The sequence below is a fragment of the Narcine bancroftii genome, chromosome 4, assembly GCF_036971445.1.
Source record: "Narcine bancroftii isolate sNarBan1 chromosome 4, sNarBan1.hap1, whole genome shotgun sequence".
Taxonomy (NCBI): Eukaryota; Metazoa; Chordata; class Chondrichthyes; order Torpediniformes; family Narcinidae; genus Narcine; species Narcine bancroftii.
In genome coordinates, this window is record NC_091472.1 from 101,198,273 (window position 1) to 101,216,513 (window position 18,241).

Consider the following 18,241-nt stretch of genomic DNA (forward strand, 5'->3'; position numbering starts at 1 on the left):
AAAAGTGCACAGGTCCAACAGTAAACTGTTGTTTTCAGTTTGAACTCAACTCTACTACATTTCTTCATTTTGCACCATGATGCAGTGCTCACACTATTAACCACATACTCTGCATTCAAGTTTGATCTTTTAAAGTGTATCACCACATTTTTCTGGATTAAGTTCCATTTGCCACTTTTCCGCCCAACTCTTTATCCTGCTGTAATCTGCAATAAACCTTCTATACTATCCACAACACCTCCAACCTTCACATTATCTGCATATATGCGAACCTACCTCTCTTCCTTATCCAAGGCATTTATTAAGACCACAATGAGCAGGGGTCCCAGAACAGATTCCTATGAACATCACTAGTCTCTGAAGTCCAGGCAGAATACATTCCATCTCTGCCTTCTGTTGGTAAGCCAAATTCAAATCCACGCTGCAATCCAGTTTCTATCAATTCTATGTCGTATGATTTTTTTTTTTGGATGAGCCTCCCATGCTAAACTTCACATACGTAAAATCCACCACCCTGTCTTCATCAATTTCTTTAGTCAGATCCTTGAAAAACTAAATTAGGCTTGTGAGGCATGACCTTCCCCTCACAGAGCCATGCTGACTATCCTTAATAAGACGATGTGTTCAAAATGATCTTATCCAAAGAACCCTCTCCAATAATTTGCCTCACACTTTTGCAAGATTTACAGGTCTATAATTCCTACAATTCTCTCTTTTGGCATCCTCCAATCTTCCGGTACCATACCTGTAACTAGGGAGGACACAAAGATCATTGTCAATGCCCAACCAATCTCTTCCCTCTCTATCTGAAGCAACCTGGGGTATATCCTGTGTAGTCCTGGGCACTTACCTATTGGAATGTTTTCAGAAGCTCCAACACTGCCTTATTTTTAATCTCTCCGCTCTAGCACATTAGCGTGATCGATGATGACCTCACAATCAACAAGGTCTCTATCCTGGTGAACACTGAGCAAAGGGCTTCTCGTACATATTCTGCCTCCAGGCACATATTCCTCATTTATCTCTAATCAGTTCTGACTTCACTCTGGTCATTTGTCTGCTCTTCACTTGTGTGTGGAAAGCCTTGGGGTTTTCCTAAATTCTACTTGCCAATGCCTTCTCATGTCCTTTTCGAGCTCTCCTAAGTCTCAAGTTCTTCTGTGGTTGCTTCATAATTCGCAAATGTCCTATCTAATTTTTCATCTGAAACCTTGTGCATACTTCCTTCTTTCACTTGATTAACTGACCCATGTCTATTATTAGCATGACTCCTTTACCCTACCTTCGGTTTGTTTTAGTGGATAAACCTTTTCAGAACCCCATGCAATTGTCCCTAAACATCCACCACATTCATGGTGAGCATTTCCCTAAAAACATCTATTTCCAATTAACACTCCCAAGTTCCTGACCAATACCATCGTAACTAGATTAATTAAATACTTTCCTGCATTACACGGACCATCACATCTCTGTTAGCTATTATTCCCAATTGCATCATGTGCCAATTCCTGCACAGCAAAGAGCAGGACAGATTTGCTCTCTGTGAAGCCATAGGTCCATATTTAGGAAAGCTTTATCCTTGCACCTGAGTACTGTTATCTGTTGATGTTCAAATGCCTCTGCACTGATGCTCCCTCACTGTAGGCCCCTGTCTGTGCACTGATGCTCCCTCACTATAGATCCCTGTCTGCACTGACGCTCCCTCACTATAGATCCCTGTCTGCACTGACGCTCCCTCACTGTCGATCCCTGTCTGCACTAACGCTCCCTCACTGTCGATCCCTGTCTGCACTAACGCTCCCACACTGTCGATCCCTGTCTGCACTGACGCTCCCTCACTGTCGATCCCTGTCTGCACTGACGCTCCCTCACTGTAGATCCCTGTCTGCACTAATGCTCCCTCACTGTAGATCCCTGTCTGTGCATTGATGCTCCCTCACTGTCGATCCCTGTCTGCACTAACGCTCCCTCACTGTAGATCCCTGTCTGCACTGATGCTCCCTCACTGTCGATCCCTGTCTGCACTAACGCTCCCTCACTGTAGATCCCTGTCTGCACTGATGCTTCCTCACTGTCGATCCCTGTCTGCACTAACGCTCCCTCACTGTAGATCCCTGTCTGCACTGATGCTCCCTCACTGTAGATCCCTGTCTGTGCATTGATGCTCCCTCACTGTCGATCCCTGTCTGCACTGACGCTCCCTCACTGTAGATCCCTGTCTGCACTGACGCTCCCTCACTGTAGATCCCTGTCTGCACTAACGCTCCCTCACTGTAGATCCCTGTCTGTGCATTGATGCTTCCTCACTGTCGATCCCTGTCTGCACTAACGCTCCCTCACTGTCGATCCCTGTCTGCACTAACGCTCCCTCACTGTCGATCCCTGTCTGCACTAACGCTCCCTCACTGTAGATCCCTGTCTGTGCATTGATGCTTCCTCACTGTCGATCCCTGTCTGCACTAACGCTCCCTCACTGTCGATCCCTGTCTGCACTAATGCTCCCTCACTGTCGTTCCCTGTCTGCACTAACGCTCCCTCACTATAGATCCCTGTCTGCACTGATGCTCCCTCACTGTAGATCCCTGTCTGTGCATTGATGCTCCCTCACTGTCGATCCCTGTCTGCACTGACGCTCCCTCACTGTCGATCCCTGTCTGCACTAACGCTCCCTCACTGTAGATCCCTGTCTGCACTAACGCTCCCTCACTGTAGATCCCTGTCTGTGCATTGATGCTTCCTCACTGTCGATCCCTGTCTGCACTCACGCTCCCTCACTGTCGATCCCTGTCTGCACTAACGCTCCCTCACTGTAGATCCCTGTCTGTGCATTGATGCTCCCTCACTGTTGATCCCTGTCTGCACTGACGCTCCCTCACTGTCGATCCCTGTCTGCACTAACGCTCCCTCACTGTAGATCCCTGTCTGCACTAACGCTCCCTCACTGTAGATCCCTGTCTGTGCATTGATGCTTCCTCACTGTCGATCCCTCTCTGCACTAACGCTCGTTCACTGTAGATCCCTGTCTGCACTAACGCTCCCTCACTGTAGATCCCTGTCTGTGCATTGATGCTTCCTCACTGTCGATCCCTGTCTGCACTAACGCTCCCTCACTGTCGATCCCTGTCTGCACTAACGCTCCCTCACTGTCGATCCCTGTCTGCACTAACGCTCCCTCACTGTAGATCCCTGTCTGTGCATTGATGCTCCCTCACTGTCGATCCCTGTCTGCACTGACGCTCCCTCACTGTCGATCCCTGTCTGCACTAACGCTCCCTCACTGTAGATCCCTGTCTGCACTAACGCTCCCTCACTGTAGATCCCTGTCTGTGCATTGATGCTCCCTCACTGTCGATCCCTGTCTGCACTAACGCTCCTTCACTGTAGATCCCTGTCTGCACTAACGCTCCCTCACTGTAGATCCCTGTCTGCACTGATGCTCCCTCACTGTAGATCCATGTCTGCACTGATGCTCCCTCACTGTCGATCCCTGTCTGCACTAACGCTCCCTCACTGTAGATCCCTGTCTGCACCGATGCTTCCTCACTGTCGATCCCTGTCTGTGCACTGACGCTCCCTCACTGTAGATCCCTGTCTGTGCACTGACGCTCCCTCACTGTAGATCCCTGTCTGCACTGACGCTCCCTCACTGTAGATCCCTGTCTGTGCACTGACGCTCCCTCACTGTAGCTCCCTGTCTGTGCACTGACGCTCCCTCACTGTAGATCCCTGTCTGTGCATTGATGCTTCCTCACTGTCGATCCCTGTCTGCACTAACGCTCCCTCACTGTAGATCCCTGTCTGCACTGACGCTCCCTCACTGTAGATCCCTGTCTGTGCATTGATGCTCCCTCACTGTCGATCCCTGTCTGCACTGACGCTCCCTCACTGTCGATCCCTGTCTGCACTGACGCTCCCTCACTGTAGATCCCTGTCTGCACTAACGCTCCCTCACTGTAGATCCCTGTCTGCACTAACGCTCCCTCACTGTAGATCCCTGTCTGTGCATTGATGCTCCCTCACTGTCGATCCCTGTCTGCACTAATGCTCCCTCACTGTCGATCCCTGTCTGCACTAACGCTCCCTCACTGTAGATCCCTGTCTGTGCATTGATGCTCCCTCACTGTCGATCCCTGTCTGTGCATTGATGCTTCCTCACTGTAGATCCCGTCTGCACTGACGCTCCCTCACTGTCGATCCCTGTCTGCACTAACTCTCCCTCACTGTAGATCCCTGTCTGCACTAACGCTCCCTCACTGTAGATCCCTGTCTGCACTAACGCTCCCTCACTGTAGATCCCTGTCTGTGCATTGATGCTCCCTCACTGTTGATCCCTGTCTGCACTAACGCTCCCTCACTGTCGATCCCTGTCTGCACTAACGCTCCCTCACTGTAGATCCCTGTCTGTGCATTGATGCTCCCTCATTGTCGATCCCTGTCTGTGCATTGATGCTTCCTCACTGTAGATCCCTGTCTGCACTGATGCTTCCTCACTGTCGATCCCTGTCTGCACTAACGCTCCCTCACTGTCGATCCCTGTCTGCACTAACGCTCCCTCACTGTAGATCCCTGTCTGTGCATTGATGCTCCCTCACTGTCGATCCCTGTCTGCACTAACGCTCCCTCACTGTAGATCCCTGTCTGCACTAACGCTCCCTCACTGTAGATCCCTGTCTGTGCATTGATGCTTCCTCACTGTCGATCCCTGTCTGCACTAACGCTCCCTCACTGTAGATCCCTGTCTGTGCATTGATGCTTCCTCACTGTAGATCCCTGTCTGCACTGATGCTTCCTCACTCTCGATCCCTGTCTGCACTAACGCTCCCTCACTGTCGATCCCTGTCTGCACTAACGCTCCCTCACTGTAGATCCCTGTCTGTGCATTGATGCTCCCTCACTGTCGATCCCTGTCTGCACTAACGCTCCCTCACTGTAGATCCCTGTCTGCACTAATGCTCCCTCACTGTAGATCCCTGTCTGCACTGATGCTCCCTCACTGTCGATCCCTGTCTGCACTAACGCTCCCTCACTGTAGATCCCTGTCTGCACTGATGCTCCCTCACTGTCGATCCCTGTCTGCACTAACGCTCCCTCACTGTAGATCCCTGTCTGCACTGATGCTTCCTCACTGTCGATCCCTGTCTGTGCACTGACGCTCCCTCACTGTAGATCCCTGTCTGTGCACTGATGCTCCCTCACTGTAGATCCCTGTCTGCACTGACGCTCCCTCACTGTTGATCCCTGTCTGTGCACTGACGCTCCCTCACTGTAGATCCCTGTCTGTGCACTGACGCTCCCTCACTGTAGATCCCTGTCTGCTCTGACGCTCCCTCACTGTAGATCCCTGTCTGTGCACTGACGCTCCCTCACTATAGATCCCTGTCTGTGCACTGACGCTCCTTCACTGTAGATCCCTGTCTGCACTGACGCTCCCTCACTGTAGATCCCTGTCTGTGCACTGACGCTCCCTCACTGTAGATCCCTGTCTGTGCACTGACACTCCCTCACTGTAGATCCCTGTCTGTGCACTGACGCTCCCTCACTATAGATCCCTGTCTGCACTGACGCTCCCTCACTGTAGATCCCTGTCTGTGCACTGACGCTCCCTCACTGTAGATCCCTGTCTGTGCACTGACGCTCCCTCACTGTAGATCCCTGTCTGTGCACTGACGCTCCCTCACTGTAGATCCCTGTCTGTGCACTGACGCTCCCTCACTGTAGATCCCTGTCTGCACTGACGCTCCCTCACTGTAGATCCCTGTCTGTGCACTGACGCTCCCTCACTGTAGATCCCTGTCTGTGCACTGACGCTCCCTCACTATAGATCCCTGTCTGCACTGATGCTCCCTTCACTGTAGATCCCTGTCTGCACTGACGCTCCCTCACTGTAGATCCCTGTCTGTGCACTGACGCTCCCTCACTATAGATCCCTGTCTGCACTGACGCTCCCTCACTGTAGATCCCTGTCTGCACTGATGCTCCCTTCACTGTAGATCCCTGTCTGCACTGACGCTCCCTCACTGTAGATCCCTGTCTGTGCACTGACGCTGCCTCACTATAGATCCCTGTCTGCACTGACGCTCCCTCACTGTAGATCCCTGTCTGTGCACTGATGCTCCCTCACTGTAGATCCCTGTCTGCACTGACGCTCCCTCACTGTAGATCCCTGTCTGTGCACTGACGCTCCCTCACTGTTGATCCCTGTCTGCACTGATGCTCCCTCACTGTCGATCCCTGTCTGCACTAACGCTCCCTCACTGTAGATCCCTGTCTGCACTGATGCTCCCTCACTGTAGATCCCTGTCTGTGCATTGATACTCCCTCACTGTCGATCCCTGTCTGCACTAACGCTCCCACACTGTCGATCCCTGTCTGCACTGACGCTCCCTCACTGTAGATCCCTGTCTGCACTAACGCTCCCTCACTGTAGATCCCTGTCTGTGCATTGATGCTCCCTCACTGTCGATCCCTGTCTGCACTAACGCTCCCTCACTATAGATCCCTGTCTGCACTGATGCTCCCTCACTGTCGATCCCTGTCTGCACTAACGCTCCCTCACTGTAGATCCCTGTCTGCACTGATGCTTCCTCACTGTCGATCCCTGTCTGCACTGACGCTCCCTCACTGTAGATCCCTGTCTGCACTGATGCTCCCTCACTGTAGATCCCTGTCTGTGCAGTGATGCTCCCTCACTGTCGTTCCCTGTCTGCACTAACGCTCCCTCACTATAGATCCCTGTCTGCACTGATGCTCCCTCACTGTAGATCCCTGTCTGTGCATTGATGCTCCCTCACTGTCGATCCCTGTCTGCACTGACGCTCCCTCACTGTCGATCCCTGTCTGCACTAACGCTCCCTCACTGTAGATCCCTGTCTGCACTAACGCTCTCTCACTGTAGATCCCTGTCTGTGCATTGATGCTTCCTCACTGTCGATCCCTGTCTGCACTCACGCTCCCTCACTGTCGATCCCTGTCTGCACTAACGCTCCCTCACTGTAGATCCCTGTCTGTGCATTGATGCTCCCTCACTGTTGATCCCTGTCTGCACTGACGCTCCCTCACTGTCGATCCCTGTCTGCACTAACGCTCCCTCACTGTAGATCCCTGTCTGCACTAACGCTCCCTCACTGTAGATCCCTGTCTGTGCATTGATGCTTCCTCACTGTCGATCCCTCTCTGCACTAACGCTCGTTCACTGTAGATCCCTGTCTGCACTAACGCTCCCTCACTGTAGATCCCTGTCTGTGCATTGATGCTTCCTCACTGTCGATCCCTGTCTGCACTAACGCTCCCTCACTGTCGATCCCTGTCTGCACTAACGCTCCCTCACTGTCGATCCCTGTCTGCACTAACGCTCCCTCACTGTAGATCCCTGTCTGTGCATTGATGCTCCCTCACTGTCGATCCCTGTCTGCACTGACGCTCCCTCACTGTCGATCCCTGTCTGCACTAACGCTCCCTCACTGTAGATCCCTGTCTGCACTAACGCTCCCTCACTGTAGATCCCTGTCTGTGCATTGATGCTCCCTCACTGTCGATCCCTGTCTGCACTAACGCTCCTTCACTGTAGATCCCTGTCTGCACTAACGCTCCCTCACTGTAGATCCCTGTCTGCACTGATGCTCCCTCACTGTAGATCCATGTCTGCACTGATGCTCCCTCACTGTCGATCCCTGTCTGCACTAACGCTCCCTCACTGTAGATCCCTGTCTGCACCGATGCTTCCTCACTGTCGATCCCTGTCTGTGCACTGACGCTCCCTCACTGTAGATCCCTGTCTGTGCACTGACGCTCCCTCACTGTAGATCCCTGTCTGCACTGACGCTCCCTCACTGTAGATCCCTGTCTGTGCACTGACGCTCCCTCACTGTAGCTCCCTGTCTGTGCACTGACGCTCCCTCACTGTAGATCCCTGTCTGTGCATTGATGCTTCCTCACTGTCGATCCCTGTCTGCACTAACGCTCCCTCACTGTAGATCCCTGTCTGCACTGACGCTCCCTCACTGTAGATCCCTGTCTGTGCATTGATGCTCCCTCACTGTCGATCCCTGTCTGCACTGACGCTCCCTCACTGTCGATCCCTGTCTGCACTGACGCTCCCTCACTGTAGATCCCTGTCTGCACTAACGCTCCCTCACTGTAGATCCCTGTCTGCACTAACGCTCCCTCACTGTAGATCCCTGTCTGTGCATTGATGCTCCCTCACTGTCGATCCCTGTCTGCACTAATGCTCCCTCACTGTCGATCCCTGTCTGCACTAACGCTCCCTCACTGTAGATCCCTGTCTGTGCATTGATGCTCCCTCACTGTCGATCCCTGTCTGTGCATTGATGCTTCCTCACTGTAGATCCCGTCTGCACTGACGCTCCCTCACTGTCGATCCCTGTCTGCACTAACTCTCCCTCACTGTAGATCCCTGTCTGCACTAACGCTCCCTCACTGTAGATCCCTGTCTGCACTAACGCTCCCTCACTGTAGATCCCTGTCTGTGCATTGATGCTCCCTCACTGTCGATCCCTGTCTGCACTAACGCTCCCTCACTGTCGATCCCTGTCTGCACTAACGCTCCCTCACTGTAGATCCCTGTCTGTGCATTGATGCTCCCTCATTGTCGATCCCTGTCTGTGCATTGATGCTTCCTCACTGTAGATCCCTGTCTGCACTGATGCTTCCTCACTGTCGATCCCTGTCTGCACTAACGCTCCCTCACTGTCGATCCCTGTCTGCACTAACGCTCCCTCACTGTAGATCCCTGTCTGTGCATTGATGCTCCCTCACTGTCGATCCCTGTCTGCACTAACGCTCCCTCACTGTAGATCCCTGTCTGCACTAACGCTCCCTCACTGTAGATCCCTGTCTGTGCATTGATGCTTCCTCACTGTCGATCCCTGTCTGCACTAACGCTCCCTCACTGTAGATCCCTGTCTGTGCATTGATGCTTCCTCACTGTAGATCCCTGTCTGCACTGATGCTTCCTCACTCTCGATCCCTGTCTGCACTAACGCTCCCTCACTGTCGATCCCTGTCTGCACTAACGCTCCCTCACTGTAGATCCCTGTCTGTGCATTGATGCTCCCTCACTGTCGATCCCTGTCTGCACTAACGCTCCCTCACTGTAGATCCCTGTCTGCACTAATGCTCCCTCACTGTAGATCCCTGTCTGCACTGATGCTCCCTCACTGTCGATCCCTGTCTGCACTAACGCTCCCTCACTGTAGATCCCTGTCTGCACTGATGCTCCCTCACTGTCGATCCCTGTCTGCACTAACGCTCCCTCACTGTAGATCCCTGTCTGCACTGATGCTTCCTCACTGTCGATCCCTGTCTGTGCACTGACGCTCCCTCACTGTAGATCCCTGTCTGTGCACTGATGCTCCCTCACTGTAGATCCCTGTCTGCACTGACGCTCCCTCACTGTTGATCCCTGTCTGTGCACTGACGCTCCCTCACTGTAGATCCCTGTCTGTGCACTGACGCTCCCTCACTGTAGATCCCTGTCTGCTCTGACGCTCCCTCACTGTAGATCCCTGTCTGTGCACTGACGCTCCCTCACTATAGATCCCTGTCTGTGCACTGACGCTCCTTCACTGTAGATCCCTGTCTGCACTGACGCTCCCTCACTGTAGATCCCTGTCTGTGCACTGACGCTCCCTCACTGTAGATCCCTGTCTGTGCACTGACACTCCCTCACTGTAGATCCCTGTCTGTGCACTGACGCTCCCTCACTATAGATCCCTGTCTGCACTGACGCTCCCTCACTGTAGATCCCTGTCTGTGCACTGACGCTCCCTCACTGTAGATCCCTGTCTGTGCACTGACGCTCCCTCACTGTAGATCCCTGTCTGTGCACTGACGCTCCCTCACTGTAGATCCCTGTCTGTGCACTGACGCTCCCTCACTGTAGATCCCTGTCTGCACTGACGCTCCCTCACTGTAGATCCCTGTCTGTGCACTGACGCTCCCTCACTGTAGATCCCTGTCTGTGCACTGACGCTCCCTCACTATAGATCCCTGTCTGCACTGATGCTCCCTTCACTGTAGATCCCTGTCTGCACTGACGCTCCCTCACTGTAGATCCCTGTCTGTGCACTGACGCTCCCTCACTATAGATCCCTGTCTGCACTGACGCTCCCTCACTGTAGATCCCTGTCTGCACTGATGCTCCCTTCACTGTAGATCCCTGTCTGCACTGACGCTCCCTCACTGTAGATCCCTGTCTGTGCACTGACGCTGCCTCACTATAGATCCCTGTCTGCACTGACGCTCCCTCACTGTAGATCCCTGTCGGTGCACTGATGCTCCCTCACTGTAGATCCCTGTCTGCACTGACGCTCCCTCACTGTAGATCCCTGTCTGTGCACTGACGCTCCCTCACTGTTGATCCCTGTCTGCACTGATGCTCCCTCACTGTAGATCCCTGTCTGTGCACTGACGCTCCCTCACTGTAGATCCCTGTCTGTGCACTGACGCTCCTTCACTGTAGATCCCTGTCTGTGCACTGACGCTCCCTCACTGTAGATCCCTGTCTGCACTGACGCTCCCTCACTGTAGATCCCTGTCTGTGCACTGACGCTCCCTCACTATAGATCCCTGTCTGCACTGATGCTCCCTTCACTGTAGATCCCTGTCTGCACTGACGCTCCCTCACTGTAGATCCCTGTCTGTGCACTGACGCTCCCTCACTATAGATCCCTGTCTGCACTGACGCTCCCTCACTGTAGATCCCTGTCTGCACTGATGCTCTCTCACTGTAGATCCCTGTCTGTGCACTGATGCTCCCTTCACTGTAGATCCCTGTCTGCACTGACGCTCCCTCACTGTAGATCCCTGTCTGTGCACTGACGCTCCCTCACTATAGATCCCTGTCTGCACTGACGCTCCCTCACTGTAGATCCCTGTCTGCACTGATGCTCCCTTCACTGTAGATCCCTGTCTGTGCACTGACGCTCCCTCACTATAGATCCCTGTCTGCACTGACGCTCCCTCACTGTAGATCCCTGTCTGTGCACTGACACTCCTTCAATGTGGACTCGAATTTGCTTCCTCATTGTAGATCTCTTTATGTACTGATACTCCCTCACTGTAGATCCCTGCTTTGAGACTCATACTCCCTCGCTCTTTGTAGATCTCTATTTTGCACATTATTTATTTCTTATCCTCCTCTCTGGCACTTTCCCTGCATTGATGCTCTCTTGTTACTTGTGCGTCAGTGCACACAGATATCTACAGTGAGGGAGCATCAGGGCACAGTCAGGGATCGACAGTGAGGGAGCGTCAGTGCACAACTGATGCTATTGCAGATGATATCCCTGTCCACCTGCAGATTCCGATGTTGCATTATTTTTCTAATTTCAATCTGGAGACCAATCTCTCAACATTAACTATTCAGCTATACCTCAAACTATATCCAATTAATGAACTGTTTTCTAATGTTTTTTTCAGCCATCTTTTTCTTAACCATCTGCTACTCCTCAAAGATGACTTGAATTTTCACATTTTCATTAAGGATGCCCAGCTCCAGCTCTCCACCATCTTTCTCAACTCCACTAGAGATGCCGATTTGGATGACCGTGAAGTTCTTCCGTTTGAACATTGGGAATATCAATGATACTACTTTTGCTCACTGTCAAAAATCTTGCTTCTGGAATCACAAGATGTGCAGATTATCTGAGACTGAACCAGGGTCTTTCCTGACTGATTCTGATGGTCTTCTGACTGCATCTCCACTCTGTATCACCAAGACCTTGTGTTACCATCTTCAACATTCTTTGTCTCCAATCCTGCCTTCACTCATTTAAGCACTGGACAATCTCTGTAAACTTGAGCTTATTCTCACCTGATTGCCCCGCTTGCCTCACATTCTGTTCACTCACCTGATGGGTTCCTTGTGCTCAATTTAAAAAAATTTCAGCTTTTTCAATCTCTCCTAGTTTTCCCCCTTTGCTAATTTTATAACCTCCTTTAATCCTTGAATATTCTGTGTTCCTTTGGGAATCTATGCCTTAATTAAATTTTTACTTGGATCTCTGTGGCTCTTGGCCTTTATTGTTGAATTAAAGACATTCCTTATTTCTCCTGATGAACTCATTATCAATTTATATTTTCATTGTTCTTTCGAATGCCATGGGACATTTTACTGATAAAATACTTAATACAATTGGATCTTTTAATTTAAAAAAAAACTTTATTTATTCGTTCAAAAAACAAATAATATATGACATCTTCTTTGGCTTGGCTTCACGGACGAAGATTTATGGAGGGGGTAAAAAAGTCCACGTCAGCTGCAGGCTCGTTTGTGGCTGACAAGTCCGATGCGGGACAGGCAGACACGATTGCAGCGGTTGCAGGGGAAAATTGGTGGGTTGGGGTTGGGTGTTGGGTTTTTCCTCCTTTGCCTTTTGTCAGTGAGGTGGGCTCTGCGGTCTTCTTCAAAGGAGGTTGCTGCCCGCCAAACTGTGAGGCGCCAAGATGCACGGTTTGAGGCGTTATCAGCCCACTGGCGGTGGTCAATGTGGCAGGCACCAAGAGATTTCTTTAGGCAGTCCTTGTACCTTTTCTTTGGTGCACCTCTGTCACGGTGGCCAGTGGAGAGCTCGCCATATAACACGATCTTGGGAAGGCGATGGTCCTCCATTCTGGAGACGTGACCCATCCAGCGCAGCTGGATCTTCAGCAACGTGGACTCGATATGACATATACAGCAATTAAACATGAACATGAACGATTTTTATATATATAAAAAGAAAAAAAAGAAAAGAACCCCCCCCTTCAGCCAACTCTCTTAAGGATAGCCATAAAAAAAGAAAAAAGAATGAATATTAAAAAAAGTTAAAAAATAATTGGATCTTTTAATGAACTCTCCTCCTTTTCACATTAGCAGTTACAATTTATGAATGCTTTCTACTTTAAAGCCATCTAAACAAATGACCAGTATTCTTGATCTAACTCTGCATCACTATTTCTCTTATTTCAGGATCTTCCTATTTATTCATTTTTGCCTGGCTGATTTTCCACGTACATCCATGTACATGCACAAATAGAATGGAGGTTTGGTCTACTAAGCACTTTCTGGGATCCTCAGTTTTTAATATGCCAATATTAATATGAAAGGACAACCATTTCCAGTCACCTAAAGCATGGCACTCCCTAGCATTAAAGTCTGGGATTGAAGATATGAAAAAGGCAGAAGGCTGATTGGGGAAGGATGGCAGTGCACCTTAAGCAGATTGAGAAAGAGATAGGAAAAACATTTCAGTTTTAAGCTACGATATAATGTATATCTATAAAGAGACTGTGCATTGGAAAATGAAGCAAACAAATGAAAACCAGACAAGTAATCAGAATTATAAACTGTACCAAAATTGATGTCAATCAAATTGCAGCTGAATCTGTTGAGCCTATTTCAACCTTTTTCCTCTCGAAGGGACTCAAGGTTTGGAATATTCACTCTGCTGATCTGATGTTGCCCAGCATGAGTCCCAATATGGTTAAAAGAAAAGCAGCTCAGTTTTTCCTTTCATTGTTTTTCAAATTGAGGACTGCAAAAGCTATTGTAAAAAGTCTAACTACTCTAAGCTGCATTGAGAACTTTATAAGTTTAATAATATTATGGTTTGGCAAATCTAAGAGTTAAGTCACTATATTTTTCATTATTGATTATCTCTTTCTTTTTGCTAGATCGATATTCCAGTCCTTGTAAACCGGAAATTGTTAAATGCAGCAGTGAAGCATGTTGAGGTCATATCGAAAGCAAGGCAAAAAGGTATTAAAAGGGAATTTGAGTCAAAACCTCTGTATAGGAAAATACCTATTTGTAAAGGCATTGCAATAATTCAAGATGAATGGAGGAACGTTATGGTCTGTCCAAAGGTTTAATACTAAGTAGAACATTACTTCATACTTTTCATGGTTAAATATTTTTATAGGTGAATAGAATGGTATTTTTACATCAACCCAGTTTATTTACAATCCTTTGGATATTTTGATCTATTTCTTGTCTGGACTGATTTTAATTCCATTATAAAATTGTAGTCAATCCTGTTTGACCGTTTGTACTTATACATTTTATGGATTTCAGTTTATTACTTAGTTACGAACAAGCGTGCTCCTGGATGCGAGAGATAGCAGCATTCAAAAATGGAGCACTTTTTTCTTGAATAGCCATTGCCAGTATCAAAGGCCCACGTGATCATGCATGAACATCTATAAGCTCACTGATTCCCACCCAGAAAGGATTCTATTCCTTGCTCTCAATTTCTTCATAGTGCTAGCAGGATGAAGCTTTCCATTCCAGGATATGAAATATCCTCCTCCTTCAGAAAATATGGCTTCTCCTCTCCTGCCATTTATTCAGCCAACATCTGCATCTCCTCTATCTCGTGCACATTGTACATCTGCCGTGAACCCTTCCACCCCCCCCCCCCCCAACTCTACCCCCTCTGCCCCATAGATGCAACAAAGACAAGGTTCCCCTTGCCCTTATCAACCACCCCACCAGCTTCTGAATCCAACATATCATTCTTTGCAATTTTTACACCTAAAATGGGATCCCACCACCAGACAGACAGTACCTTCCATAATGTTTGGGGCAAAGACTTTTTTTTCCTTTATTTGCCTTTGTGCTCCACAATTTTAAATTTGTAATCAAACAATTCATTTAAAGTTCACATTCCAAATTTTATTCAAAGTTATTTGTATACATTTTGATTTGACCATGTATACATTTCAGGGCACCACAAATGTTTAGGACATTTGGCTTCACAGGTGTTTGTGAGTACTCAAGGATGTTTAATTGCTTCATTGTTGAGAGCCAGACTTGCTTCTAAGCCTTTGATCACATTTGGAGTCTGTAATTGCTATTTTTCAACATGAGGACCAGAGTTGTGCCAATGAAAGTCAAAGAAGCCATTATGATGCTGAAAACCAAGAATAAAACAGAAAGAGACATCACCTAAGAAGAAAAAGCATATTGGTGAGCTCAGTAATTGCAAAGGGACTGGTGGGTCAAGGAAAAGCTCCACTGCTTATGACCGAAGAATTTTCATTATAATAAATAAAAATACCCAGATGTCTGTCCGACAGATCAGAAACATTCTTCAGGAGGCAGGTGTGGATATGTCAATGACTACTGTCCACAGAAGGCGTCATGAACAGAAAAACAGAGGCTACACTGCAAGATGCAGACCACTAGTTAGCTGCAAAAAAAAGATGGACAGATTGCAGTTTGCCAAGAAGTATCAAAAAGAGCCTGCAGAATTCTGGAAAAAGGTTTTGTTGACAGATGAGACCAAAGTGAACCTGTACCAGAGTGTTGGCAAGAGCAAAGTGTGTCAGTTTGAAGGAACTGCCCAAAATCCAAAGCATACCACCTGATCTATGAACACATGGTGGTGGGGTGTTATGACCTGGGCATGTATGGCTGCCACAGATACTGACACCCTTACCTTCATTATTAATTTTTTTATTTTTCACACCATAAACCACATTGACCAAGATACATACATTTTCCTTTTCAAATATATACAGTGTCATTTTCTCCCCCCCCTCCCATCCCACCCTCCCTACCTCCCCCCACATTCATTTAAAGTACAGAATCTAAGATACATTAAACCAGTCAAACAATGTTGTCATTCAATAAAAATAAACAAGAAATTCCACTGAGTCAATTCTTTTCATTTCCTTCTCCTTTCGTTATTTTAGGTGGTAGATGTTTTCTCTATTGTGTTTCATGTATGGCTCCCATATTTGTTAAAATATTTCAATATTATTTCTTAAATTATATGTTATTTTTTCTAATGGAATACATTTATTCATTTCTATATACCATTGTTGTATTCTCAAATTATCTTCTAATTTCCAGGTTGACATAATATATTTTTTTGCTACGTCTAGAGCTATCATAACAAATCTTTTTTGTGCACCATCCAAATCAAGTCCAAATTCTTTGTTTTTTATGTTACTTAGGAGGAAGATCTCTGGTTTTTTTGATATATTGTTTTCTGTAATTTTATTTAATATCTGGTTTAGATCTTCCCAAAATTTTTCTACTTTCTCACATGTCCACATTGCATGAATTGTTGTTCCCATTTCTTTTTTACAACAAAAACATCTGTCAGATACTGTTGGGTCCCATTTATTTAACTTTTGAGGTTTAATGTATAGCCTGTGTATCCAGTTATATTGTGTCATACGTAACCTCGTGTTTATTGTATTTCTCATAGTTCCAGAGCATTACTTCTCCCATGTTTCCTTCTTTATCTTTATGTTTAAATCTTGTTCCCATTTTTGTTTAGTTTTACCATTTGTTTCCTCATTCTCCTTTTCTTGCAGTTTAATATACATATTTGTTATAAATTTTTTGATTATCATTGTATCTGTAATCACATATTCAAAATTACTTTCCTCTGGTAACCTCAGACTGCTTCCCAATTTGTCCTTCAAGTAGGATCTCAGTTGGTAGTATGCCAACACTGTATCTTGAGTTATATTATATTTATCCTTCATTTGTTCAAAGGATAGTAAATTATTTCCTGAAAAACAATTTTCTATTCTTTTGATCCCTTTTTTCTCCCATTCTCTAAAGGAAAGGTTATCTATTGTAAAAGGGATTAACTGATTTTGCGTCAGTATTAGTTTTGGTAGTTGGTAATTTGTTTTATTCCTTTCTACATGAATCTTCTTCCAAATATTGAGCAGATTATGTAATACTGGAGAATTCCTACATTGTACCAATTTTTCATCCCATTTATATAATATATGTTCAGGTATCTTCTCCCCTATTTTATCTAGTTCTAATCTAGTCCAATCTGGCTTTTCCCTTGTATGATAAAAATCTGATAGGTATCTTAATTGTGTGGCTCTATAATAATTTTTAAAGTTTGGCAGTTGTAAGCCTCCTTGTTATACCATTCTGTTAATTTATCTAGTGCTATCCTCGGTTTCCCCCTATCTATAAAAATTTCCTTATTATTTTCTTTAACTCCTTGAAGAATTTCTCCGTCAAGTGTATTGGCAATGCCTGAAATAGGTATTGTATCCTTGGGAAAATGTACATTTTAATACAGTTTATCCTTCCTATTAGTGTTAGTGGTAAGTCTTTCCAATGCTCTAAGTCGTCCTGTAATTTTTTCATTAGTGGATAATAATTGAGTTTATATAGATGGCCGAGGTTTTTATTTATTTGTATACCTAGGTATCTTATTGCTTGCATTTGCCATCTGAATGGTGATTCTTTCTTAAATTTTGAGAAATCCGCATTATTCATTGGCATTGCTTCACTCTTATTTGCGTTAATCTTGTAACCCGACACTTCTCCATATTCCTTCAATTTCTTATGTAATTCTTTTATTGATAATTCTGATTCTGTTATCGTCTATAACGTCATCTGCAAATAAACTGATTTCATATTCCTTGTCTTTTATTTTTATCCCTTTTATTTTATTTTCTGTTCTTATCAATTTGCTAGTGGTTCTATAGCTAATGTGAACAATAAGGGTGATAGTGGGCATCCCTGCCTTGTTGATCTGCTTAAATTAAATTGCTTTGATATATATCCATTTACTGTCACTTTCGCCAATGGCCCCTTATATAATGCTTTAATCCAATTAATATACTTCTCTGGTAAACTGAATTTTTGCAATACTTTGAATAAATAATTCCATTCTACTCTGTCAATGGCCTTCTCTGCGTCTAAAGCAACTGCTACTGTTGGCGCTTTACTCCCTTCTACTGCATGAATTAAGTTAATAAATTTACAAATATTGTCTGTTATTTGTCTTTTTTTAATAAATCCAGTTTGGTCTAGATTTACCATTTTAGGTACATAATCGGCTAATCTGTTTGCTAATAGTTTAGCTATTATCTTATAATCTGTAATAATGATATTGGTCTATATGACGCTGGTGCGAGTGGATCTTTCCCTTGCTTTGGTATTACTGTAATTATTGCTGTTTTGCATGAATCTGGTAAGCTTTGTGTTTTGTCAATCTGGTTGATTACTTCCAGGAGGGGAGGAATTAATAAATCTTTAAATGTTTTATAGAATTCTATTGGGAATCCATCCTCTCCTGGTGTTTTATTATTTGGTAGTTTTTTTATTATCTCTTGTATTTCTACTATTTCAAATGGTTCTATTAATTTATTTTGCTCCTCTATTTGTAATTTTGGTAGTTCAATTTTAGTTAAAAATTCATCTATTTTGTCTTCTTTCCCTTCGTTTTCAGTTTGATATAATTGTTCATAGAAT

General features: G+C 46.4%; 1 protein-coding gene across 4 annotated transcripts in view; it reads left to right on the forward strand.

Moving 5' to 3' along the window:
* snx14 (sorting nexin 14) overlaps positions 1-18,241 on the forward strand; it is a 227,463-nt gene that overhangs the window by 63,588 nt on the left and 145,634 nt on the right. For all 4 annotated transcript variants that reach the window (XM_069932232.1, XM_069932234.1, XM_069932233.1 and 1 more), the window contains exon 7: positions 13,675-13,759. In XM_069932232.1, coding sequence (XP_069788333.1) covers positions 13,675-13,759 — 85 coding nt within the window. The remainder of the gene's footprint in view (positions 1-13,674; positions 13,760-18,241) is intronic.